The sequence below is a fragment of the Schistocerca serialis genome, chromosome 6 (genome assembly GCF_023864345.2).
Source record: "Schistocerca serialis cubense isolate TAMUIC-IGC-003099 chromosome 6, iqSchSeri2.2, whole genome shotgun sequence".
NCBI classification, from domain to species: domain Eukaryota; kingdom Metazoa; phylum Arthropoda; class Insecta; order Orthoptera; family Acrididae; genus Schistocerca; species Schistocerca serialis.
Window position 1 is genome coordinate 548,640,136 of NC_064643.1, and position 26,370 is coordinate 548,666,505.

General features: G+C 49.1%; 1 protein-coding gene across 1 annotated transcript; it reads left to right on the plus strand.

The window, feature by feature from the left end:
• On the plus strand, positions 1–26,370 carry LOC126484976 (solute carrier family 52, riboflavin transporter, member 3-A-like). The gene is made up of 2 exons (XM_050108580.1): positions 1–1,137; positions 26,176–26,370. The coding sequence occupies exons 1-2, from the start codon at positions 1–3 to the stop codon at positions 26,368–26,370; spliced, it is 1,332 nt and encodes a 443-aa protein (XP_049964537.1).

The following is a 26,370-nucleotide window of genomic DNA, read 5'->3' on the forward strand; positions in this document are numbered from 1 at the left end:
ATGGCATTCCTCTTCAAACGACTGTCGAACAGGCAAATACTGGTGCACATCCTCGCGACATTGTTTGGAATTGGTACGTGGCTGCCGGTAAATGGAATGTACGTCCAGTTGCCGTTGCTAGTCCAGACGCAGCCGGAAGGGTGGAACCTGCCCTCGTACATTACTATCATCGTACAAATTGCAAATATTGGGCCCATTCTGTACGGACTGTCGCAGAAATTTCTCCCAGGGAAGCTGAGAGACAGCTTCATCATTTACGGCGTATTAATAATGGGCGCTATTGCGCTCTTGCTGATGGCACTACTATACAGGGAGACGACTTACTTTGGCGCTGAAGAACATAGCACATCTTTGTTCGTACTGACGTTTTTCTGTGCTCTAGTTGGCTGCACCAGCCTTGTGCTCTTCATGCCCTTCATGAGGAACTACAAAGAAACGTATCTTATATCCTACTTTGTCGGAGAGGGCCTCAGCGGTTTCTTACCAAGCGTACTCGCTCTTATACAAGGTGTAGGGGGTAATCCAAGTTGTGTGAATCAAACAGTCGTAAACGCTAGTAATCCTGACGACTCATATACAATTCTTGTGTCGGACACACCGTCACCAAATTTCTCAACCACTGTTTTCATTCTAATTATGTTCGTAATACTTATCATCAGCACTGTCTCTTTCGCACTTTTGAACAATCTGAAAAGCTGCAAAGCTGAGAGAGTTAAGTCACAAATGGTGCAATATACGAAAAAAGGAGGTGTAGTCAAAACCGCAGAGGATAACGCTCCAGAAGAATCTAGCGAGCAGTCGGATGTGGAAGGCACGCTGCCACTTTCCCGCTGTACCTACATCTATCTGATGATGCTAGTCTCCACAGCGGCAGCGTTTGGATACGGTGTGCTTCCCAGCATCCAGTCTTACTCCTGCCTGCCATACGGTAATGTCGCCTATCACTTGGTGGTGACTTTGTCTGCAATGGCAAAACCACTGGCGTGTTTCATACAGTTCTTCCATCCAAGGACGTCAGTGACAGCTATATCCGGGATCTCAGTGATGAGCGGCATTTTTGCTGTGTACATCATTGTCTTAGCACTCATGAGTCCGACACCACCTCTGGTTGGCTACACGATTGGACAGTTCCTCGTGGTAAGTATAAACTATCTACACACGGTGTCGCTGTTAATATAACTTTCCCTCTGTGTGGCTCAGCGATTTATTATCGCAAAGTGTAAAAAAAACGGTGTCGCTATCTACATAAGAGCGGCATTCAATAAGTAACGCCCCCCAGGGGATCCACAACTCTTTTGTGGATACGTGTGTAGCGAGCACGGGACCCCGAGCTAATGTGGCCTTCCTTCTTTTCCGGGCTGCATACCCCCCTTTCCATATCCTTCCCCATCCCCCCTCTTCGCCCCCCCCCCTCACCTCTGGCTCTTTCCTTCCCTTTCTCCCCCTCTGGGAGTATGGTTTGTGCCTACGTCCGGAGACGGACGCTTGTAAATGTACCGCACTCTTCGCCTTCCTTGCTTGTTTGTCTTCATCTTTCTTCGTCCTTCTCTTTCCCTTACCTCTTCTCTTTACCTCTTCTCTTTACCCTATTCTCCGCTGCGGCGTTTGAGACCTCTCTTCCTTCCTTTCCCTGTCTCTTTCTTCCTCCCTGTGCGTGTCTGAAGGCCGACCCACGCACTTCCATGCGTAGCCGGTGACGGGGTAACGCGTAATTCCCCGCCCCGGGTAGACAGGTAGGACACGTACGTACCCCCTGGTAACGGCCAGGCCCAGGGAGGGGTGATTACCCGAGCTGATACCTTCCGAAAGTGCCGATTGGTCCCTCCGTCCGTTTGTCGGGAGGTGTGACCTGAGGTGTGAACAATCACCTAAGGCGGGTGTGCCCTCGGTGAGGGCCCCCACAAGGGAGGAGCGCGCCATCGGAGACGCCGGTAATCATGGGGGATTCTTCCGCAATGGTTTCCTCACCTTCCACTATGTCTGCTCACAAACGTAAGTTCACTGAGTCACAGCCACAGACGGTTCTTCCATCGTTGCCACAGTTCCTTGTTGTTTCTCGGTCTGACGAAGGTCACGACTTTTCCACGGTCAACCCTTTCATTATTCAGAAAGGTGTCGACGCAATTGCGGGTCCTGTGAAGTCTTGTTCCAGATTACGGAATGGTACCCTGTTGTTAGAAACACACAGTGCCCTCCAGGCTCAAAAATTGCTGCGTACTTCTCTGCTCCACACCTTCCCTGTCCGGGTGGAACCGCACCGTACCTTAAATTCCTCACGTGGAGTCGTTTATACACGCTCCCTCGATGGATTGTCTGACGAAGAAATTCAGCACTACCTGTCTGACCAGGGCGTCACCGCTGTTCATCGGGTTATGAAAAGGGTTGACTCGAACATCATTCCAACCCGCACTGTCTTCTTGACATTTGACAAAGTTCAACTCCCATCAAAAATCAAAGCAGGCTATGAGATAATTTCCGTTCGCCCTTATGTCCCAAACCCTACGCGTTGCTATCGATGTCAGCGGTTCAATCACACCAGCCAGTCCTGTTCCAATCCGGCCAAATGTGTTACGTGTGGCAGGGATGCCCATGAGGGTGCTTGTCCACCTCCATCCCCTCGCTGCATCAACTGTATGGGTGACCACGCTGCTTCCTCTCGAGATTGCCCTGTTTTCAAGGACGAAAAGCTGATCCAGGAAATAAGAGTGAAGGAAAAGGTGTCGACCTTTGCTGCTCGAAAGTTACTCGCCAGTCGACAGCCCACCGTGCCTCAGAAAGGAAAATACAGCGCTGTCCTTGCTTCTCCTCGGCCAACAAAGGAGGCGGCCACGCAGACTTGCGACCTCACATTTAGTACCACGGTCGTCAGATCGGCCAGCGCAAAGATCGCCCGTTCAACCTCACCTCTTTCGCCTGCCCACTCTATGGCTCACCCTTCGTCGGGTTCTGCTAAATCTAGAGCCCAAAAGTCAGACGCCAAGTCTTCAAAAAAAGAGCATTCTCGTGAAGAGTTTTTACATACTGCAACTTCACAACCATCGGTTCCTCCTTCATCTAAACATACCTCCAAGAAGGCTACGAAGAAACACAGTTCCTCTCCTTCTCCGCCAAGGCGTGTCCCATCTACAGCACCACCTGGCGGAAATCGCCCTCGGCCATCTTCTGTGTCGCCGAGGCGCACTGTTGGTGGCCGGTCAACTGGCCGATCGTTGGTGGCAGGAGCTGCTCCTGACCAACCTATGGATCAGGATCTTCTGCCTTCGACTGAATGCCATTCCATCCTGTCGGTCGCAAGCTCTGAGCAGTCGTTGAGTTGACAGCACCCTTGGTGACGTTCCTCCATTTCTGTTCACCCTATGTCCATTATCCACTGGAATATCCGCGGCATTCGCGCCAATCGGGAGGAATTGTCGATTCTCTTACGATCCTACTCGCCGGTCATCTTCTGTCTTCAGGAAACAAAGCTGCGTCCCCATGACCGCTTTGTTCTCCCTCATTTTCAGTCCGTCCGATATGACCTCCCCTCTGTTGAAGGCACTCCAGCCCACGGAGGACTCATGATTCTGCTCCATGATACTCTCCATTATCACCCAATCCCCTTAAACACTTCCTTCCAAGCTGTCGCCGTCCGTCTTTCCCTTTCTGGATACACGTTCTCTCTTTGTACGGTATACATTCCATCGTCTACACCAATGGCACGAGCTGATCTCCTTCATCTTCTTGATCAGCTTCCACCCCCCTATTTGCTGGTTGGGGACTTCAATGCCCACCACCCGCTTTGGGGATCTCCACATCCTTGTCCACGTGGCTCACTATTGCTAGACGTCTTCCACCAAGCGGATCTAGTCTGCCTCAACACTGGGGTCCCCACATTTTTGTCTGCCTCCACGGCAAATTTATCCCATTTGGACCTTGCGGTCGGTACTGTTCCGCTAGCTCGGCGCTTCGAATGGTTCGCCCTTGATGATACACACTCGAGTGACCACTTTCCATGTGTTCTTCGACTGCAGCCTCAACTGCCATATATGCGCCTGCGACGCTGGAAGTTTGCCCAAGCCGATTGGACACTTTTTTCGTCTCTAGCGACATTCGATGACCGTCGCTTTCCCAGCGTCGACGATGAGGTCACACATTTTACCGACGTTATTCTCACAGCTGCGGAACGTTCAATACCACGCACCTCCGAATTGCCCCGGCGCCCTCCAGTTCCTTGGTGGAACGAGGCATGCCGTGACGCAATACGTGAGCGGCGACGTGCTCTTCGCATTTTCCGTCACCATCCAACTTTGTCCAACTGTATCCGATATAAGCAGCTCCGTGCGCGATGCCGTCGCGTCATCCGCGATAGCAAGAAGGCAAGCTGGAAATTCTTTACTAGCTCATTCAACAACTTCACTCCCTCCTCGGAAGTTTGGAGTCGGCTTCGACGGTTCTCAGGCGCGCCTAGTTTCTCCCCGGTCTCTGGGCTCACTGTCGCGCATGATACCTTAGTGGACCCCGTCGCAATTTCTAACTCATTGGGTCAGCACTTTGCTGAGATTTCGAGCTCTTCAAATTACCCGCCAGCGTTTCTCCCGAAGAAACGTGCAGCGGAAGTGCGACATCTTGCTTTCTCCTCTCAAAATCGCGAAAGCTACAATACTGTTTTCTCCATGCGCGAACTCCAACATGCACTCTCTTCTTCTCGCTCCTCCGCCCCAGGACCGGATGGTATCCACGTCCAAATGTTGCTGCATTTATCAACCCATAGCCTGCGTTACCTCCTTCGCCTTTATAATCGAATTTGGACCGACAGTACCTTTCCCAGGCGATGGCGGGAAGCTAATGTCGTTCCCGTTCCGAAACCTGGAAAGGACAAACATCTCCCCTCTAGCTATCGCCCCATTTCTCTCACGAGTAGTGTCTGTAAGGTTTTGGAGCGTATGGTGAATTACCGTTTAGCTTGGTGGCTGGAGTCCCGCAGTCTTTTAACACCAGCCCAATGCGGATTCCGAAAGCATCGTTCTGCTGTTGACCATCTCGTTGCTCTCTCCACTTATATCATGAACAATTTTCTCCGGAAACGCCAAACGGTAGCAATATTTTTTGATCTGGAGAGAGCGTACGATACCTGTTGGAGGACAGGCATCCTCCGCACACTGTTCTCTTGGGGCTTTAGAGGCCGGCTGCCCCTTTTTCTTCGCGAATTTATGGCAGAGCGCACATTTAGGGTGCGGGTGAACACTACTCTCTCCCGTACTTTCTCCCAAGAAAACGGGGTACCCCAGGGCTCCGTGCTGAGTGTTGTACTGTTTGCCATCGCCATTAATCCCATAATGGATTGTCTCCTTCCTGATGTCTCGGGCTCCCTCTTTGTGGACGATTTTGCGATCTACTACAGCTCTCAACGGACCAGCCTTCTTGAAAGACGTCTTCAAGGATGTCTCGATCGCCTCCACTCGTGGAGCATCGAAACCGGCTTCCGTTTCTCACCCAGTAAGACCGTTTGTGTTAATTTTTGGCGACGTAAGGAGTTTCTTCCGCCCTCCTTACATCTAGGTCCTGTCAACCTTCCGTTTTCCGACGTCGCAAAATTCTTGGGTCTTATGTTTGACAGAAAACTGTGCTGGTCCTCCCACGTTTCCTATCTTTCGGCTCGCTGTCTGCGTTCCCTTAACACCCTCCGTGTCCTGAATGGTACCTCTTGGGGAGCGGACCGGGTGGTCCTTCTCCGCCTCTATCGCGCCTTAGTGCGCTCGAAATTGGATTATGGAAGCATAGTCTACTCCTCTGCTCGGCCGTCTATTCTTCGGCGTCTCGACTCTATCCACCACCGTGGATTACGTTTAGTGTCTGGAGCTTTTTACACCAGCCCTGTGGAAAGCCTTTATGCTGAGACTGCTGAACCTCCGCTGTCCAATCGGCGGGCAGTCCTTCTGAGTCGTTATGCTAGCCATCTGTCTTCCATGCCTGCTAATCCAGCCCATAACCTTTTTTTCGACGCCTCCTTTGATGTAGGGTATGCAGGCCGCTCCTCCTCCCTACTACCCCCGGGAGTCCGCTTCCGTCAACTGCTCCATTCTCTTTCCTTCCGCTTTCCTAAAACCTTCTTGACAACTTGGGGTACAGCACCGCCTTGGCACCGTCCCCGGATCGACTTGCTCAGAGACCTATGTCAATTTCCCAAGGATGGTACCCCTACACTTGTTTACCGTCGGGCACTTGCTGCTCTATGTGCACAAATGACGGAAGCCACATTTATTTACACCGATGGCTCGAAAACATCGTTAGGTGTAGGGAGTGCCTATATTGTTGGCGACACCCCAAATCACTTTCGGCTTCCCGACCAGTGTTCGGTTTATACTGCGGAGCCTTACGCTGTTCTCCAGGCTGTCCACTACATCCGCCGCCATCAGCGGATACAGTACGTAATCTGCTCAGATTCTCTCAGCTCTCTCCTCAGTCTCCAAGCTCTTTACCCTGTGCACCCTCTGGTCCACCGGATTCAGGACTGTCTGCGCTTGCTCCACCTGGGGGGCGTGTCAGTGGCGTTCCTCTGGCTCCCGGGACACGCTGGTATCTGTGGAAATGAGGCGGCCGATATAGCGGCCAAGGCTGCAGTCTCTCTTCCTCGGCCAGCTCTTCAGTCTCTTCCGTTTACCGATCTACGGAGCGGTTTATGTCGCCAAGTTACTCATTTATGGCATGCGCATTGGTCAACACTTCCCCACAATAAATTGCGGGAAGTGAAAGCCGTTCCTTGCGCTTGGACCTCTTCCTCCCGAACGCGTCGTCGGGAGGAGGTAATTTTAGCCCGACTCCGGATAGGGCACTGTCTTTTTAGTCATCGACATCTTTTAAGCGGTGATCCTCCCCCACTCTGTCCCCACTGCTCTCAGCTGTGGACGGTCAGACACCTTTTAATTGAATGCCCCTATTTTAATCCGTTACGCTCCCGTCTACAGCTATCGCCTGATCTATCGTCGATTTTAGCAGATGACACGCGCTCAGCTGACCGCGTTCTCCAGTTTATTAGAGACAGCGAAATGACGTCAGTCATTTGAAGCTTTTTTTTGCGGGACAACCAACCCCTTTCTATAGTGGACCTTTAAGCATTCCTTCTGCCTTTAGTTTCTCAAATTTTCTGACTTTGTTTCCATTGCTGCTGATTTTAAATTTCGTTTTTTTCCTGTTTTCTACGTCACGGGCTGGGCGCTAATGACCATAGAAGTTTTGCGCCCTAAAACCACAAAAAAAAAAAAAAAAATAAGTAACGCAACACACTTTTAAATGGAAGTTGGTTTTATTGAGGACTCCAATACACCATATTACCTTCACTCTTTTGGCTAGAAAACCCTATGTTTCAACAGAATCTCCGTTCTGTGCGATGGCCTTACGCACTTTACTGGGAGGGCCTGTATGCCCACATGGTACCACTCTACCGGTCGATCGTTGGAGCCAACATCTTGCTGCATCAATACTCTCCATCATCCACGTACAGCTTCCGCCCCCCCCCCCCCCCCCGGCACTCTTTGGCGGGTTCGTGCTTGGCTACAACGGGGCCCAAGCCTTTGCAGCACTTTTTCCCTTCCGTGTTGTATGTCTATCCTCTTGCTATTCTTTTTCCCCTCCTTTGGGAACATGTCGGGAGTATTATTGGGAATGTTCTGCATTCTGTCACTGACCTGTAAACAGTCTCAACTTTCTTTTTGGCTCCCTTTTCCTTTCTTTGATTCCCCCCTCCTCTGGTTCCTCCGCTTCAGCGTTTGAGGATCTTCTTTTTTCCTTCTTCCTGCCTGTGCGCTCCTGAAGGCCGGCCTACGTTTCTGATGCATAAAAGGTGACTGGGTAACGTGTAATTCCCAGTCCTGGGTCGACAGGTAGGGTTTGCACGTACCCCCTGGTACCGGCCAGGCCCAGGGAAGAGTGATTGCCTGAGCTGTAACCTTCCCAACTTGCCAATTGATCCCTCCATCAGGTGTTTGGGAAGTATGGCCTGAGGTGTAAACAATCACCTAAGATGGGTACACCCCCTTGTGAAGGGGGCCCCTAGTTGGAAGGAGCACACCATTCGAAATGCTGGCAATCATGAGGGATTTCCTCATGATGAGTCAATCATCCTCAGCATCGACATCGACGAAACGTAAACGTAATGAGGCTTCTGATTCAAAGACCCTTCCCACTGCACCACAGTTCCTTGTAGTATCACGTCATGAAGATGGTCAGTCCTTCACCACAGTCAATCCGTTTATTATTCAGAGAGGTATTGATGCCATAGCTGGCTCTGGCTCTGCTCTCGCTTACGGAATGCCACTTTGCTTTTGGAGATGGCTTCTGATTCTCAAGCACAACTACTACTTTCTGTCTCGCTTCTCCACAGCTACCCTGCTCGTGTCGAGGCACATAGAATCATGTAAAGAACAAGGTCGATTCCTCGTTGGTGCCCACCCACACTCTTTTCCTCACCTTGGGTAGGGTGGTGCTGTCTTCAAAGATTAAAGCAGGCTATGATATCATCACAGTTCGGTCGTACATTCAGAATCCGATGTGCTGCTACCAGTGTCAGTGGTTCAATCACACTAGAACTTCTTGTCGATACCCAGCCAAATGCATAACCTGTGGCAGGGATGCACACGAGGGCGAATCTCCACCTCCTTCTCCCCGCTGTATCAACTGCAATGGCGGCCACAGCGCCTCTCCCGGGATTGTCCCGTGTATGTAGATGAGTGGGCTGTTAAAGAGATTCAGGTAAGGGAAAAAGTCCCTTACCCAGTAGCTCGCAAATTACTGACTAGTCGCAAACCCTGTGTTTTCCCTCCTCGCACCTATAGTTCAGTTCTTATTACCCCTCGCTCCATGAAAGACCTGGCCATGCATATATGCGACCTCAAATTTGGCTCTGAGGTTATGAAGTCGCCCAGTGTCAAGGTAGCATCCCCATCCCCCCAGTCTCACTGTGCAACACACTGTCAAACTCTCACCTAAAGGGGCGAAGCTACCTATTACATAATCGGCAGGCACGAAAGGACAGGAGGAGTACTCCCGAGAAGACTTCCTCCGTCTCTCTAGCCAAACAACACCCAAGTCTTCCTCTAACCAGAAGGGCTCGAAAAAGTCCGCTAAAGACAAACGGTCTTCTCCTTCACAAACTCGAAGATCCTACTCAACGGTGTCGCCACGAGGTCACTTAGCCCGGCCGGCCTCTGTCTCACTGGTGCGCACCACCAACCGTTTTTCAGCGTTGGACTCCACAGACCGACCGCACAAGCACGCCGATGCTTCTGTGGACCCCATGGAGGAGGATCCTCCTGCGTCTGTGCCCTGTAGTAGCGACTCGCCACCATCTGTCCCTCGGCAGCCACCAAGTTGTCACCCCTACATCTCTTCTTCCTCATGACTGTCCTCCAATGGAACGTTCACGGCCATCTGTCTCACAAAGAGGATTTATGGCTGCTTCTAGCATTGCTGCATCCCCTTGTACTCTTCGTTCAGGAAACGAAATTGCCACGCGGGATTAGCCGAATGGTCTAGGGCGCTACAGTCATGGACTGTGCGGCTGGTCCTGGCGGAGGTTCGAGTCCTCCCTCGGGCATGGGGTGTGTATTTGTCCTTACGATAATTTAGGTTAAGTAGTGGTTAAGCTTAGGGACTGATGACCTTAGCAGTTAAGTCCCATAAGATTTCACACACATTTGACATTTTTGAAACGAAATGGCGCCCTCAAGACTGCTTTGAGCTTTCATGTTACTTACCGATTCGTTTTGATCTCCCCCTGAGGTCAGCATCCCATCTCATGGGGGCGTTATGCTGCTCATGTAGGATGACCTTCATAGTCAACCCAGCTCCCTGACTACCTGTCTTCAAACTGTTGCCATTCGCCTTTCCATTCTCAACCTTTCTCCCTCTGTACCATTTATGTACCTCCGTCCTTCAGTGTCACCAGGGCAGACTTCCTTCAGCTTATTGGGCAGCTACCTCACCTGTTTTTGCTACTCGGTGACTTTAATGTGCATCATCCCCTTTGGGGTTCTCCCAGGACCTGCCAGAGAGGTGCCCTCTTGGCTGACCTTCTTACCTACCTCAACCTCTTCTGCCTTAACACTGGAGCACCCACTTTCCTTTCTGACTCTTCACGCACCTATTCCCACTTAGACCTATCCCTTTGCACTACCCAGCGTTCCCATCATCTTGAGAGGTCCGTTCGTTCTGACACCTACACGAGCGACCATTTTCCGTGTGCTCTCCATCTGCTGTCTCCTACCCCATCCACACGCATGCCCAAATGGCAGCTTAGTAAGACTCACTGGCAGCTTTACTGGCCACTGGCGACCTTCGCAGAACAAGACTTCCTCAGTTGTGATGACCAGGTGGACTACCTCACCAACGTTATCCCCCCCCTGTGGGTCCGGGGATTAGAATAGGCCCGAGGTATTCCTGCCTGTCGTAAGAGGCGGCTAAAAGGAGTCCCATCCCCTCAAGGGGGTCGTTAGTGCCTGCGTCCAGAGACGGACGGTTCCACGACCTCTATTTGCGGTCATTTTGCTTTTTCACTTCTCGTTTCTTCCTTCCTTTGGTAGGTTCCTTTCTTTGCTCTTTTCCACCTCAGTCTTCCTTACTCTTTCCTTGTCTTCTTCTCCTTGCCTTCTCATTGCCTTCTCATTGTGCTTTTTCTCCTTGCCTTCTCATTACCTTCTTCTCCTTGCCTTCTCTGGTCTCCGCTTCGGCGTTTGAGACAGTCTGTCCTCTCTCTCCCTCTCTCTCCTCCTTTTCCTCTTCTTCTTTCCTCCCTGTGCATGCCTGAAGGCCGACCCACGCGTTTGCACGCGTAGCCGGTGACGGGGTAACGCGTAATTCCCCGCCCTGGGTAGACATGTAAGGCACGCGCGTACCTCCTGGTAAAGGCCAGGCCCGGGGAGGGGTGATTGCCTGAGCTGATACATTCTGACCATGCCGATTGGTCCCTCCGTCTGGTTCTCGGGAGGTGTGACCTGAGGTGTAAACATTCACCTAAGGCGGGAGTGCCCTCTGAGAGGGTCCCCACAAGGAAGGAGCGCGCCATCGGAGACGCTGGCAATCATGGGTGATTCCTCCGCAATGGATTTCACTCCATCTGTCTCGACTTCTGCCCAAAAACGGAAACGTGACCAGCCATCAGTGACAAAAGTACTACCGCCTGCTCACAGTTCCTCGTCGTTTCTCGATCTGAGGACGGAAAGGATTTTTCCTCTGTCAACCCTTTCATTATCCAGAAGGGTGTAGATGCCATAGCCGGATCTGTCAAATCTTGTACCAGGTTGCGTAACGGTACCTTATTACTAGAAACTGAGAGCGCCTTTCAGGCACAAAAACTGCTTCGGGCCACACTCCTGTACACGTTCCCTGTGCGGGTGGAGGCTCACCGAACTTTGAATTCGTCTCGTGGTGTGGTCTATACTAGCTCCCTTGATGGACTGACTGACGAGGAGATTCAATCTTTCCTCGCTGAGCAGGGCGTGACGGCTGTCCATAGGGTCATGAAAAAGGTCAACAATGACCTTGTACCGACCCGGACACTTTTCTTGACCTTCAATAGTGTTAAGCTGCCATCGCGCATCAAGGCGGGCTACGAGGTTATTTCTGTTCGCCCCTATGTCCCGACACCTACGCGCTGTTACCAGTGTCAGCGTTTCAATCACACTCGACAGTCTTGTTCCAATGCGGCTAAATGTGTCACTTGTGGCAGGGATGCCCATGAGAGTGACTGTCCACCTCCGTCTCCTCGTTGTGTGAACTGTCAGGGTGACCATGCCGCATCCTCCCGCGACTGTCCTGTCTACAAGGACGAACGATGTATCCAAGAAATTCGGGTCAAAGAGAAAGTGTCCACCTCGGCTGCTCGCAAGCTATTGGCTAGTAGGAAGCCCACGCTGCTCCCAGCGGGGAAATACAGTACTGTCCTCGCCTCTCCTCGGACTACCATGGAGGTGGCAACCCAGACATGCGATCTGACCTTCAGCACCACGGTCGTCCGTTCGGCCAGTGCTAAGATCGCCCGGTCGACGTCTCCTCTTCCTCCCGTCACCCCTCAGACCCAAGCACCTTCATCAGCTTCTGCCAAGATGAAGACCCAGAAGTCAGATGCACGGGCCTTTAAGAAGGAACCGTCCCGTGCAGACTTCCTACGTACCTCGACCTCCCAGCCTTCGACCGGTACTTCCACCAAACGTCCTTCCAAGAAGGCTCATAGGAAGCACAGTTCTCCTTCTCCGCCACGGCGCATTTCTTCTCCTGCGCCACCCAGCGGTTGCCGCCCCAGGCCGTCATCCGTTTCGCCTGGCCGCACCGCTGGTAGCCGAACATCTGGCCGTTCACCGACGGAGGAAGCTCCCCCTCCCGGCCATCTTCCCAAGATGGCCGATGAACCTATAGACCCCATGGACGATGACTGTCCGCCTACTGAAAGCGGCGGCAGTGCTCTCTCGAAGCCAGGCCCTCAGCGGCCTTCGAGGTGACCCCTTCTTTCGTCTTCCTTTTCTTCTTACGATGGCACTTATTCACTGGAATATTCGCAGCATTCGCTCCAACCGAGAGGACTTGAAGTTGCTGCTCCGCTTGCACCGTCCGCTCGTCGTAGCCCTCCAGGAAACGAAGCTACGCCCTTGTGATCAAATTGCCTTGGCACACTACACCTCTGTGCGTTCTGACGTACCCCTGTGGTAGGTACCCCGGCCCATGGAGGGGTTATGTTGCTGGTCTGGGATGATATTTACTACGTTCCCATCACGTTGCACACCGGCCTGCAGGCAGTAGCCATCCGCATTACTCTCCCCACTTTTACATTTTCCATTTGTACCGTTTACACTCCATCGTCATCTGCCGTTACCAGGGCAGACATGATGCAACTTATTGCTCAGCTACCTGCACCATTTTTGTTAACTGGCGACTTCAATGCCCACCATCCCCTTTGGGGCTCTCCAGCATCCTGCCCGAGGGGCTCCCTGTTAGCAGACCTTTTCAACCAGCTCAATCTTGTCTGCCTCAATACTGGCGCCCCTACTTTTCTTTCGGACACATCTCACACCTATTCCCATTTAGACCTCTCTATATGTACTCCCCAACTTGCACGCCGGTTTGAGTGGTATGCACTTTCTGATACATATTCGAGCGACCACTTCCCGTGTGTTATCCATCTCCTGCAGCATACCCCCTCTCCGTGCTCCTCTAGTTGGACCATCTCCAGGGCAGACTGGGGGCTCTTCTCCTCCAGGGCGACCTTTCAGGATCAAACCTTCACAAGCTGCGATCGTCAGGTCGCACACCTCACGGACGTCATTCTCGCTGCTGCTGAATATTCCATCCCTCACCCTACTTCTTCTCCACATCGCGTACCGGTCCCCTGGTGGACTGCAGCATGTAGAGACGCTTTACGTGCTCGTCGACGTGCTTTACGCACCTTTAAACGCCACCCTACAGTGGCGAATTGTATCAATTATAAACGATTACGTGCTCAGTGTCGTCGTGTTATTAAAGAAAGCAAGAAAGCCAGCTGGGCTGCTTTCACAAGCACCTTCAACAGCTTTACTCCTTCTTCTGTTGTCTGGGGTAGCCTGCGACGGCTATCTGGCACTAAGGTCCACTCACCAGTTTCTGGCTTGACGGTCGCGAATGACGTCCTTGTGGCCCCTGAGGATGTCTCCAATGCCTTCGGCCGCTTTTTCGCCGAGGTTTCGAGCTCCGCTCATTACCACCCTGCCTTCCTCCCCCGCAAACAGGCAGAGGAGGCTAGGCCACCTAACTTCCGCTCCTCGAGTCGTGAAAGTTATAATGCCCCATTCACCATGCGGGAACTCGAAAACGCACTTGGCCGATCACGGTCCTCTGCTACAGGGCCTGATTCTATTCATATTCAGATGCTGAAGAACCTTTCTCCTGCGGGTAAAGGTTTTCTTCTTCGTACTTACAATCGCATCTGGATTGAGGGACATGTTCCCGCATGCTGGCGCGAGTCTATTGTTGTACCGATTCCTAAGCCGGGGAAGGACAAGCACTTGCCTTCCAGTTATCGACCCATCTCGCTTACCAGCTGTGTCTGTAAAGTGATGGAGCGAATGGTTAACTCTCGATTGGTTTGGCTGCTCGAGTCTCGACGCCTACTTACCAATGTACAATGTGGATTTCGTAGGCGCCGCTCTGCTGTCGACTATCTGGTTACCTTGTCGACCTTCATTATGAATAACTTCTTGCGGAAGCGCCCGACCGCGGCTGTGTTCTTTGATTTGGAGAAGGCATACGACACCTGTTGGAGGGCGGGCATTCTCCGCACCATGCATACATGGGGCCTTCGCGGTCGCCTCCCTCTTTTTATTCGTTCGTTTTTAATGGATCGACAGTTCAGGGTACGTGTGGGTTCTGTCCTGTCAGACACCTTTCACCAGGAGAATGGGGTGCCATAGGGCTCAGTTTTGAGCGTCGCTCTCTTCGCCATAGCGATCAATCCAATAATGGATTACCTCCCAGCTGATGTATCTGGCTCCCTTTTCGTAGACGATTTTACCATCTATTGCAGCGCGCAGCGTACGTGTTTCCTGGAGCGCTGTCTTCAGCGTTCTCTTGACCGTCTTTCCTCCTGGAGTGTCGCCAATGGCTTCCGTTTTTCTGCCGAGAAGACGGTCTGTATTAACTTCTGGCGCTACAAAGAGTTTCTCCCACCGTCCTTACAACTCGGTCCCGTTGCTCTCCCATTCGTGGAGACAACAAAATTTTTAGGTCTTACATTTGACAGGAAACTTAGTTGGTCTCCACATGTCATATTTGGCTGCCCGTTGTACCCGTTCTCTAAATGTCCTCCGTGTTCTCAGTGGTATGTCGTGGGGAACGGATCGAACCGTCCTGCTTCGTCTATATCGGTCGATCGTCCGCTCCAAGCTGGATTATGGGAGCTTCGTATACTCCTCTGCACGGCCATCCATCTTACGCCGCCTCAACTCCATACAACATCGGGGTTTACGACTTGCGATCGGAGCGGTTTATACTAGTCCCGTCGAGAGTCTTCATGCTGACGCTGGTGAGTTGCCACTCACCTACCGGCGTGATATACTGCTTTGTCGGTATGCCTGTCGGCTACTGGCAATGCCCGACCACCCGTCTTATCGTTCCTTTTTTGATGACTCTCTCGACAGTCAATACGGGTTGTATGTCTCTGTCCTGCTACCCCCTGGAGTTCGCTTTCGTCGCCTCCTTCAACACCTTAATTTTTCACTCCCTGCAACCTTTCGAGTGGGCGAGAGCCACACGCCACCTTGGCTCCAGGCTCAGGTTCGCGTTCACCTTGACCTCTGCTCGCTCCCGAAGGAGGTTACCCCCGGTTCAGTCTACCACTCCCGTTTTATCGAACTTCGTTCGAAGTTCATGAATATGACCTTCATTTATACAGATGGCTCTAAGACCAATGACGGGGTTGGTTGTTCCTTTATTGTCGGGGCACAAAGTTTCAAATACCGGCTCCATGGCCTTTGTTCGGTCTTCACAGCTGAGCTCTTTGCCCTCTACCAGGCTGTCCTTTACATCTACCGCCACCGACATTCTGCATATGTCATCTGCTCCGATTCCCTGAGCGCTATCCAGAGCCTCAGTGATCCGTACCCGGTTCACCCTTTCGTGCACCGGATCCAACGCTCTCTTCAGCAGCTGGTGGACGTCGGTTCTCCGGTTAGCTTTATGTGGGTTCCTGGCCATGTCGGTATCCCTGGGAACGAAGCTGCAGATGCTGCGGCCAAGGCTGCGGTCCTCCAGCCTCGGACAGCATCTTGTTGTGTCCCTTTGTCAGATTGCAGCAGAGTAATTTGTCGGCGCATTTTATCGCAGTGGCATGCCGACTGGGCTGCACTTACCGACAACAAACTTCGGGCACTGAAACCTCTTCCCGTGGCTTGGACGTCCTCCTCACGCCCTTCTCGGCGGGAGGAGGTCGTTTTGGCCCGGTTACGAATTGGCCACTGCCGGTTCAGCCATCGCCATCTGCTGACTGCTGCGCCGGCGCCGTTCTGCCCCTGTGGGCAATTGCTGACAGTCTGCCATATTTTAACGGTCTGTCCAGATTTTAACACCCTGCGTCTTGATCTTGGCCTGCCGTGTACTGTAGAAGCCATTTTAGCGGATGACCCACGAGCTGCTGCTCGCGTTTTTCATTTTATCAATTTGACAACCCTCTCAAAGGACATTTGATTCTGCTGTTTTCCTTTTTTAATCGTATGCCTGTCAGTCTGTCTTTTATCGTGTTTTCCGTTTCGTTGCTGTTTTAAACTTGTGACTCGCGGTGCATTCCTCACGTAGTCTGGGCGCTAATGACCGTTGAAGTTGTGCGCCCTAAAACCACAAAAAAAAAACCAACGTTATCCTTACTAATGCAGAACACAATTTGCGCATGGAGACGTGCTCTCCGCGTTTTTAACCGCGACCCTACGCTAGAAAACTGCATTCATTATAAACAGATGCGTGCAAAGTGTCGTTGAGTTCTTCGGGATTGAAAAAGAGCTAGTTGGATTTCCTTCACTTGTTTTTTTAATAGTTCCACACCTTCCTCTATCGTGTGGGCAAACCTCCAACAGCTCTCTGCAACCAAGATTCATTCCCCCAGTTCTGGCCTGACAGTAGGTACCAATGTCATCGTGGATCCTGTTGCTATCTCCAACACGTTGGGCCGCCATTTTACGGAAGTTTGGAGCTCTTCCCACAATAACCCTGCTTTCATCCACCAGAAACGAGTGGAGGAGGCTCGGGTGATACCCTTCTCCGAATCATGAGTGCTACAATGCCGCCTTCACAATGAGGGAGCTAGATCATGCTCTCAGTTCATCCCGGTCCTCCGCCCCAGGACCAGACGCTACCCACATTCAGATGTTGCAGCATCTCTCTCTTGCTGGCAGCACTTTCTGCTTAACACACACAACTGCATCTGGGCTAACGGCACACCTGGACGCTGGCGTGGAGCCACCGTCATACCCATACCTAAGCTCAGTAAGGACAAAAACCTTCCTTCTAGCTACCGCCTCATCTCTCTTACCAGCTGCGTTTGCAAGGTGATGGAACGTATGATTCATGCGCAGCTTGTGTGGTGGCTCGAGTCTCGCCATTTACTCATGAACGCACAGTGTGGATTTCGAGCGCGCCGTTCTGCAGTTGACCATCTCGTAACTTAGTCCACCCTTGCCATGAATGGTTTTCTGCGGAAATCCCAGACTGTGGCAATGTTTTTTGATTTGGAAAAGGCCTAGGACACCTGCTGGAGAACTGGTATCCTCCGTATTTGTTACACGTGGGGCTTCCATGGGTGCCTGCCATGTTTTCTTCGGGCATTTTTACAACACCGAGTTTTCAAGGTGTGTGAAGATTCTCCCTTGTGGGACACATTTATTCAGGAAAATGGTGTGCTTCAGGGTTCCCTATTGAGCGTCATCCTCTTTGCTATTGCCATTAACCCTATAATGGCCTGTCACCCCCCCCCCTCCCCCCAGGCATCTCCGGCTCCATTTTTGTCGATAATTTTGCCTTCTATTGCGGTTCTCCGCGGACCTGTCTGAGAGGCGTCTTCAGCGCTGTCTTGATCGTCTTCGCTCCTGGACCATCGCCAATGGCTTTCGTTTTCCGACTGATATAACCGTCTGTATGAGTTTCTGGCGGTGCAGATGGTTTCTCTCACCATCTCTACATCTTGGGCCTGTTACCCTTCCGTTCATTGACTCTATAAAATTCCTGGAGCTCATGCTAGTTAGGAAATTCTCTTGGTCCTCCCATGTCTCTTACCTGGCAGCCCACTGTATGCAGTCCCTCAGTGTCCTCAATTGTACTTCTAGGGGTGCCGATCGAATCACCCTCCTCCATTTGTACTGGTCCCTTCCCATTCAAAACTCGACTACGGGTGCTCTGTTTATGTATCTGCACGTCCATACCTTTTATGCCTTCTCACCACTACCCGTCGTCATGGCATCCGTTTGGCCACGGGCGCCTTTTACACCAGCCCGGTTGAGAGTCTCTAAGCTGAAGCTGCTGAACTACGACTGTCCTACCATCGTGACTTTCTCCTCAGCAGGTATGCATACCGTTTGTTTGCCATGCGTGGCCATCCCTTCTATTCCTCCTTCTTTTATGATTCCTTAGATCGTCAGTTTGGGGCTCGTACCTCTTTTCTGTTATCTCCTGGAATCCGCTTTCGCCACTTGCTACGGCGGCTTAACTTCACGTTACCTGCAACTTTCCCAGTGGGTGTGAACCTTTCTTCACATTGGCTTCCTGATGCGGCCCATGTTAACCTTGGCCTTCATTCGCTTCCTAAGGATACTGCTCCAACCTCGATCTATCGCCTTCAGTTTCACGACCTTCACATGGAACTTAGCGATAGTACCTTTGCATACACTGACGGGTCTCTGAATGACCCTTGGGTCGGGTGTGCCTTCGACATTGGCACCACTCTCTTTCGATATCAGCTTCCGGCACACTCCTCAGTACTTACAGCCGAGCTCTTCGCCTTGTATCAGGCCACGGCGTACATCTGGCGACACAATTGTGTCCTCTGCTCAGACTCACTCAGCGCCCTCCAAAGTCTCTGTGCGCTGAACACTGCTCAACCCTTAGTGCAGCGGGTCCAGGAAAATTGTCACTTACTCACTCTTGGTGGAGCCGATGTCATGTTTCTGTGGGTCTGCCAGGAAACGAGGTTGCTGACCCTGCTACCAATGCTGCAGTCCTCGTACCTCAGTCCGAGAGTACGTCCCTTCCCTCCGATGATCTCTGCATTTTCGTCTGTCAGGAGGAGGTGTCCCTTTGGCATCACCAATGGCCCTCCCTTCACGGGAATGACCTTCAGCTTATTAAGCCTCTCCCGGTGCCTTGGACGAACTCCTTTCGGCCCTCCCGCCGTGAGGAGATTATTTTTTAACTTGGCTGCATATTGGGTACTGCCGTTTTGGCCATAGTCATTTGCTCAGTGGCGCTGCCCCACCACTTTGTCCACATTGCGCCCAAATTTTGACTGCCCGCCACTTCCTGCTAGAATGCCCTAGAATGCCCTTTTTTTAGCAACTTACGTTCCAGCTTGGGTTTGCCATCTGATTTATCAGCCGTTTTAGCGAATGACGCGCGGGCTGTCGACAGCGTGTTACTTTTTATCCGCCGAAGCAATATGGCGAAGGCCATTTAATTTTTTGTTTTGCACCTCCATTTTTGTATTATTTTAGCCCTTTTTCCACGTGCCTTTTTTTAGCTGTCTCCTATTCTGTCCATTGGGACAGACATACAGTCGTTTCCCTTGTCTCTGTGTTTGTGTTCTATAGTTTTGACTTGGGCACGTATGACCCCAGTTTTTTTTTGCGCCCTAAAAGAAAACGAAACATAAACAAACGTACAGCTTCCCGTGGAATGCATCCTTCATTAGGCCAAATAAATGGAAGTCAGAAGGTGCGACTCCAGGCTGCAGCGTGGGTGAGGAAGAACAGTCCAGTGAGGTTTTCTGAGCTACTCACGGGTGCGTAGACTTGTGTGATGCCTTGCGTTGTCATGGAGAAGGAAGAGTTCGTTTGTGGAGGCGAAGAAGCTAATGTCGCTTGTTCAATTTCCTGAGGGTAGTACAACACACTCTAAATTGATCGTTGCACTCTGAGGGAGGACATCAAACAGAATAACACCTTCAGAGTCCCAGAAGAGGGTCGCCATGACTTTACTGCTTGAGGGTGCGGCTGTGAACTTTTTCTTTGGGGGAGAGATGGTGTGGTGCCACTCCATGGATTGACGTCTTTTCCCGCTTCAAACCGATGAGCCCACGTTTCATAGCCTGCGACGACTTTCGACTAAAAATTGTGACGATCAGCCTCGTAACGCTCAATGAATTCCGCGCAGATTGTTCTTTACGGTCTTCTATTAGGCGGTGAGGAATCCAGCGGGCGCACACCTTTGAGTATCCCAACTGGTGGACGAATGTGTTAACACTACCTACAGAGAGGCCAGCTGTGCAACGAGATGTTTTATTGTGATCCGTTGATCACCTCGAATGGAAATGTAAGGAGTAAATAAAGCATAGCACGAAATTTTAAAGATTTTGCAGGGATAAAAACGCATAGCGTAAACTTTGCGTGTGGTTGATTTTAGCTCATACAGTGCAGTAAATGAAATGTAGATGAGATATCGAAATCTTAGTTAAAATTTAGAGCAGAAAGATATCTCATTTCGTTCTCGTGTTATCCGAAGGACGGTCGCGTTCGACGTGCCCATTCATGTTCTTGCGCATCGCGAATCATGTGGTCGTACCAATCATCCTATCTCATAAATGGTTCATGATATCGAAACGAGGTTTACTGCTAATGGTAGCACGCAACGAGGCACATATGTTGTATAGTAAATACTCGAAACTTTTTTATTTACCGACATACGGAAGTACTTCGTCCGCAGCAGTGAGGAGTAGATTACTCAGGACGCATTCCATAGTGTCCACAGCGCTATAGGAAAATCCAAGTGGCGCGTTGTACCCGTCCACAACACCTGGGTAACGGCGTGGCATGACGTGTATACACGTCCACAGCAGCGGAAGGCTTGAAGCTTATTCTTAAAGAAGTAGGTAATAATCATACAACGAAGAACACGTCAGCCAAAAAGGACGCAAGGAGCGGACACAATAATACTACTCATCTTCGTTTGAAAAGTATCGTTATGTTCGTTCAGTCGGTGCCCTTCTGCAGTCGTCGCTCTATGTAGTGTTTATGTGATAAAAATGAGTCCTACATTATTACAATTATGTCTTAAACTATTATCTGCACAAAAAATCTCATTAAGAGTTCCAAAAGTAGTCTTTTGCAGTTTAAATTCTCATCAGTATGGACAGGAAATTTTTTTTAAAGTTTCCACCTTGACCATTATTTTCTCACCATGTGTTACAGTTATCATTGGTGTAGTACCTCAAGATGTACAAAACTAAATGTTGTTGTTGTTGTTGTGGTCTTCAGTCCTGAGACTGGTTTGATGCAGCTCTCCATGCTACTCTATCCTGTGCAAGCTTTTTCATCTCCCAGTACCTACTGCAACCTACATCCTTCTGAATCTGATTAGTGTATTCATCTCTTGGTCTCCCTCTACGATTTTTACCCTCCACGCTGCCCTCCAATACTAAATTGGTGATCCCTTGATGCCTCAGAACATATCCTACCAACCGATCCCTTCTTCTGGTCAAGTTGTGCCACAAACTTCTCTTCTCCCCAATCCTATTCAATACTTCCTCATTAGTTATGTGATCTACCCATCTAATCTTTAGCATTCTTCTGTAGCACCACATTTCGAAAGCTTCTATTCTCTTCCTGTCCAAACTGGTTATCGCCCATGTTTCACTTCCATACATGGCTACACTCCATACGAATACTTTCAGAAATGACTTCCTGACACTTAAATCAATACTGGATGTTAACAAATTTCTCTTCAGAAACGCTTTCCTTGCCATTGCCAGCCTACATTTTATATCCTCTCTACTTCGACCATCATCAGTTATTTTGCTCCCCAAATAGCAAAACTCCTTTACTACTTTAAGTGCCTCATTTCCTAATCTAATTCCCTCAGCATCACCCGACTTAATTAGACTACATTCCATTATCCTTGTTTTGCTTTTGTTGATGTTCATCTTATATCCTCCTTTCAAGACACTGTCCATTCCATTCAACTGCTCTTCCAAGTCCTTTGCTGTCTCTGACAGAATTACAATATCATCAGCGAACCTCAAAGTTTTTATTTCTTCTCCATGAATTTTAATACCTACTCCGAATTTTTCTTTTGTTTCCTTTACTGCTTGCTCAATATACAGATTGAACAACATCGGGGAGAGGCTACAACCCTGTCTTACTCCCTTCCCAACCACTGCTTCCCTTTCATGTCCCTCGACTCTTATAACTGCCATCTGGTTTCTGTACAAATTGTAAATAGCCTTTCGCTCCCTGTATTTTACCCCTGCCACCTTTAGAATTTGAAAGAGAGTATTCCAGTCAACATTGTCAAAAGCTTTCTCTAAGTCTACAAATGCTAGAAACGTAGGTTTGCCTTTCCTTAATCTTTCTTCTAAGATAAGTCGTAAGGTCAGTATTGCCTCACGTGTTCCAGTGTTTCTACGGAATCCAAACTGATCTTCCCCGAGGTTGGCTTCTACTAGTTTTTCCATTCGTCTGTAAAGAATTCGTGTTAGTATTTTGCAGCTGTGACTTATTAAGCTGATAGTTCGGTAATTTTCACATCTGTCAACACCTGCTTTCTTTGGGATTGGAATTATTATATTCTTCTTAAAGTCTGAGGGTATTTCGCCTGTTTCATACATCTTGCTCACCAGATGGTAGAGTTTTGTCAGGACTGGCTCTCCCACGGCCGTCAGTAGTTCCAATGGAATATTGTCTACTCCGGGGGCCTTGTTTCGACTCAGGTCTTTCATTGCTCTGTCAAACTCTTCACGCAGTATCATATCTCCCATTTCATCTTCATCTACATCCTCTTCCATTTCCATAATATTGTCCTCAAGTACATCGCCCTTGTATAGACCCTCTATATACTCCTTCCACCTTTCTGCTTTCCCTTCTTTGCTCAGAACTGGGTTTCCATCTGAGCTCTTGATATTCATACAAGTCGTTCTCTTATCTCCAAAGGTCTCTTTAATTTTCCTGTAGGCGGTATCTATCTTACCCCTAGTGATATAGACCTCTACATCCTTACATTTGTCCTCTAGCCATCCCTGCTTAGCCATTTTGCACTTCCTGTCGATCTCATTTTTGAGACGTTTGTATTCCTTTTTGCCTGTTTCACTTACTGCATTTTTATATTTTCTCCTTTCATCAATTAAATTCAATATTTCTTCTGTTACCCAAGGATTTCTACTAGCCCTCGTCTTTTTACCTACTTGATCCTCTGCTGCTGTCACTACTTCATCCCTCAAAGCTACCCATTCTTCTTCTACTGTATTTAATTCCCCCATTCCTGTCAATTGCTCCATTATGCTCTCCCTGAATCTCTGTACAACCTCTGGTTCTTTTAGTTTATCCAGGTCCCATCTCCTTAAATTCCCACCTTTTTGCAGTTTCTTCAGTTTTAATCTACAGGTCATAACCAATAGATTGTGGTCAGAGTCCACATCTGCCCCTGGAAATGTCTTACAATTTAAAACCTGGTTCCTAAATCTCTGTCTTACCATTATATAATCTATCTGATACCTTTTAGTATCTCCAGGGTTCTTCCATGTATACAACCTTCTTTCATGATTCTTAAACCAAGTGTTAGCTATGATTATGTTGTGCTCTGTGCAAAATTCTACCAGGCGGCTTCCTCTTTCATTTCTGTCCCCCAATCCATATTCACCTACTATGTTTCCTTCTCTCCCTTTTCCTACACTCGAATTCCAGTCACCCATGACTATTAAATTTTCGTCTCCATTCACAATCTGAATAATTTCTTTTATTTCATCATACATTTCTTCAATTTCTTCGTCATCTGCAGAGCTAGTTGGCATATAAACTTCTACTACTGTAGTAGGTGTGGGCTTCGTATCTATCTTGGCCACAATAATGCGTTCACTATGCTGTTTGTAGTAGCTTACCCGCATTCCTATTTTCCTATTCATTATTAAACCTACTCCTGCATTACCCCTATTTGATTTTGTGTGTATAACCCTGTAGTCACCTGACCAGAAGTCTTGTTCCTCCTGCCACCGAACTTCACTAATTCCCACTATATCTAACTTCAACCTATCCATTTCCCTTTTTAAATTTTCTAACCTACCTGCCCGATTAAGGGATCTGACATTCCACGCTCCGATCCGTAGAACGCCAGTTTTCTTTCTCCTGATAACGACATCCTCTTGAGTAGTCCCCGCCCGGAGATCCGAATGGGGGACTATTTTACCTCCGGAATATTTTACCCAAGAGGACGCCATCATCATTTAATCATACAGTAAAGCTGCATGCCCTCGGGAAAAATTACGGCTGTAGTTTCCCCTTGCTTTCAGCCGTTCGCAGTACCAGCACAGCATGGCCGTTTTGGTTATTGTTACAAGGCCAGATCAGTCAATCATCCAGACTGTTGCCCTTGCAACTACTGAAAAGGCTGCTGCCCCTCTTCAGGAACCACACGTTTGTCTGGCCTCTCAACAGATACCCCTCCGTTGTGGTTGCACCTACGGTACGGCTATCTGTATCGCTGAGGCACGCAAGCCTCCCCACCAACGGCAAGGTCCATGGTTCATGGGGGGGACAAAACTAAATATGTTGTCTAAAATTGGGACTGAATTTTCTGTAGAACCCTTGGGGAGTTATTCAGAAATGCGATATTTATTTTCTTCGCAAACTGGGAAATATTTTTTTACAAGAGTAATAAAATTTCCCTAGTATTATTGTTTCCTTCACAAAATTTGGCAAAACTATTCAAATTTTGTACAGAGCACTCTAGAACAACAGCATATCTACAAAGAGTTTCCGAAATCGAGCGCTTAAACACGGCGCATTGGGCTACGCTACAGGTCAGTCTGTTACAAGAAGCTTTATTTGGAATTCGCATATGCTGGATTTGCTGACTCTCAATCAGATTGTCATCTTACAATCTTACCTAGACATCTTGCTGAGTTACAGATCAGTCTTTTATCACAGTCAAATCGTACGATTTCAGCTGAACACCAGTTGTACCGTACTCGTTTCAGCTATTCGTTCAGCAACCGAACGCGAAACAATGTGCTACATAAATAATGTCCCCGTCCTTTCCGGAGAATGACTCCAAACATCTGCAGTCGCGATATATTAGGAAGCTGATGTTACTTTCGTTTGTGTTGAACACTCGCCGTGGATTTTATTTGGCAAAAGTTCTTCCAATACGTCATATATAGTGCCCACATAATAGCAGGGCCGCTACGGGCACAGACGGCATGGCACGTCTGGAAAAAGCGGTAGTGGTGGGGGTTACAGGCAGGCGCTGCCATGGAAATGCTGAGCGATGGAGGGAAGTGTCGTTCTAAACTGGAGCCTATGCTCACATTTTCTGTAAATATTAAGTGGGGGCCCTTCACACCCAGATTTGCATGATGGCCATTCAAAAAGACTACTGTCACCTCTGCTTTCGTTAGTATCTAAAAAGAATTTCGGAGAAAATGCACCGATTATTTTAGCCTGGCTTTTTAACCATATATTGCTTTCGGAGAAGCCTCTTGCGTGGCGAATTCTGAGTAAAAACTACACATTTCTCTGGCTGCCATGTTAAAATTTGCTTCTTTCGCAAAACACAGCGAAGTTTACACAGGCTCACCTCACTAACATGTTGTGCAAACGCATCAGCAAAAGAGTTCTGAAAAAGCGGTTTATTAAGTTTATTAAGTGAGCAACTGAAGAAAATTAAGGTCAGTAGATTATGATAAAACACATTCGCGATAAAAAATAATCATATAATGTCTTCACTTAAGTTGTTCCGAAACCCACAGCATTTATTGTTTCACCAGATATCGATGGCCCCTAAAAATTGCATTATTACATCGAAAAAGTCTTTGGTTTGTGGAATAACACTGTAGATAACCAAGTTTTGCCGCCAAACTCTCATTTAGATATCTCAAATCGTTTATGATATGAGGACTATTGCGGATTTTTCACTCTGGCTTTATCGCTGGCGCGTGGTGATCGCAAATGAGTGTGCTATGTCAGATCAATTTTCTCGAGATTGGTGACAGACCGACCTCCAACCAAGTCTAAAGAAAAATTCAATATGTTAACTAAAGTTCATACGCTGCAACATGTTATATAATATGCACCAAACGCAAAATCATAGCGACCTCTGTTTTTCATTACAAACTTTTTCGAATTTCGCACAGTGTCTTACTTCCATGTAAATATCACAATAACTAAGACCGTTAACGAAACGATGGGCACGCTTTCATGAGTCTGACGTATAAAGCTATTAGTAAAGCAAAAATGATTTTTTTATCTAATAGTTTTTGTAAAATCGTTTGAGAAAGATTGCTGGATGTGCAGCTCGATTCTGTCATCGCTGACTGGCCGAAAGGTTTCAGAACAAACGAATGAACTCGACCAGTGCTTTGGACGAAAGCTGGTCACTGCGCATCGTCCACCGTACGTATCCTGCACGAGGTATGCCTGGTGAAGAAAGAAGAAACTTTCCTCACTTCAATACTGTTCCCTGACACTACAAGTACCTGCGTTTGCTTGATTCCAGGTCATATCATGGATAATTTTCACGGGAGCAATTACGTACGTCAAGCTCGCGATAGCATCCATCTTCCGGACGGAAGGAGGCCGCAGTTTGTTCTGGTGCGGCGCCATGTTGCAGCTCGGCGCTGCCACAGCCTCTGTGGCCACATTCTTGCTTGTGAACTACGCTGACATCTTCCACTCGTACACGTCGTGCTGA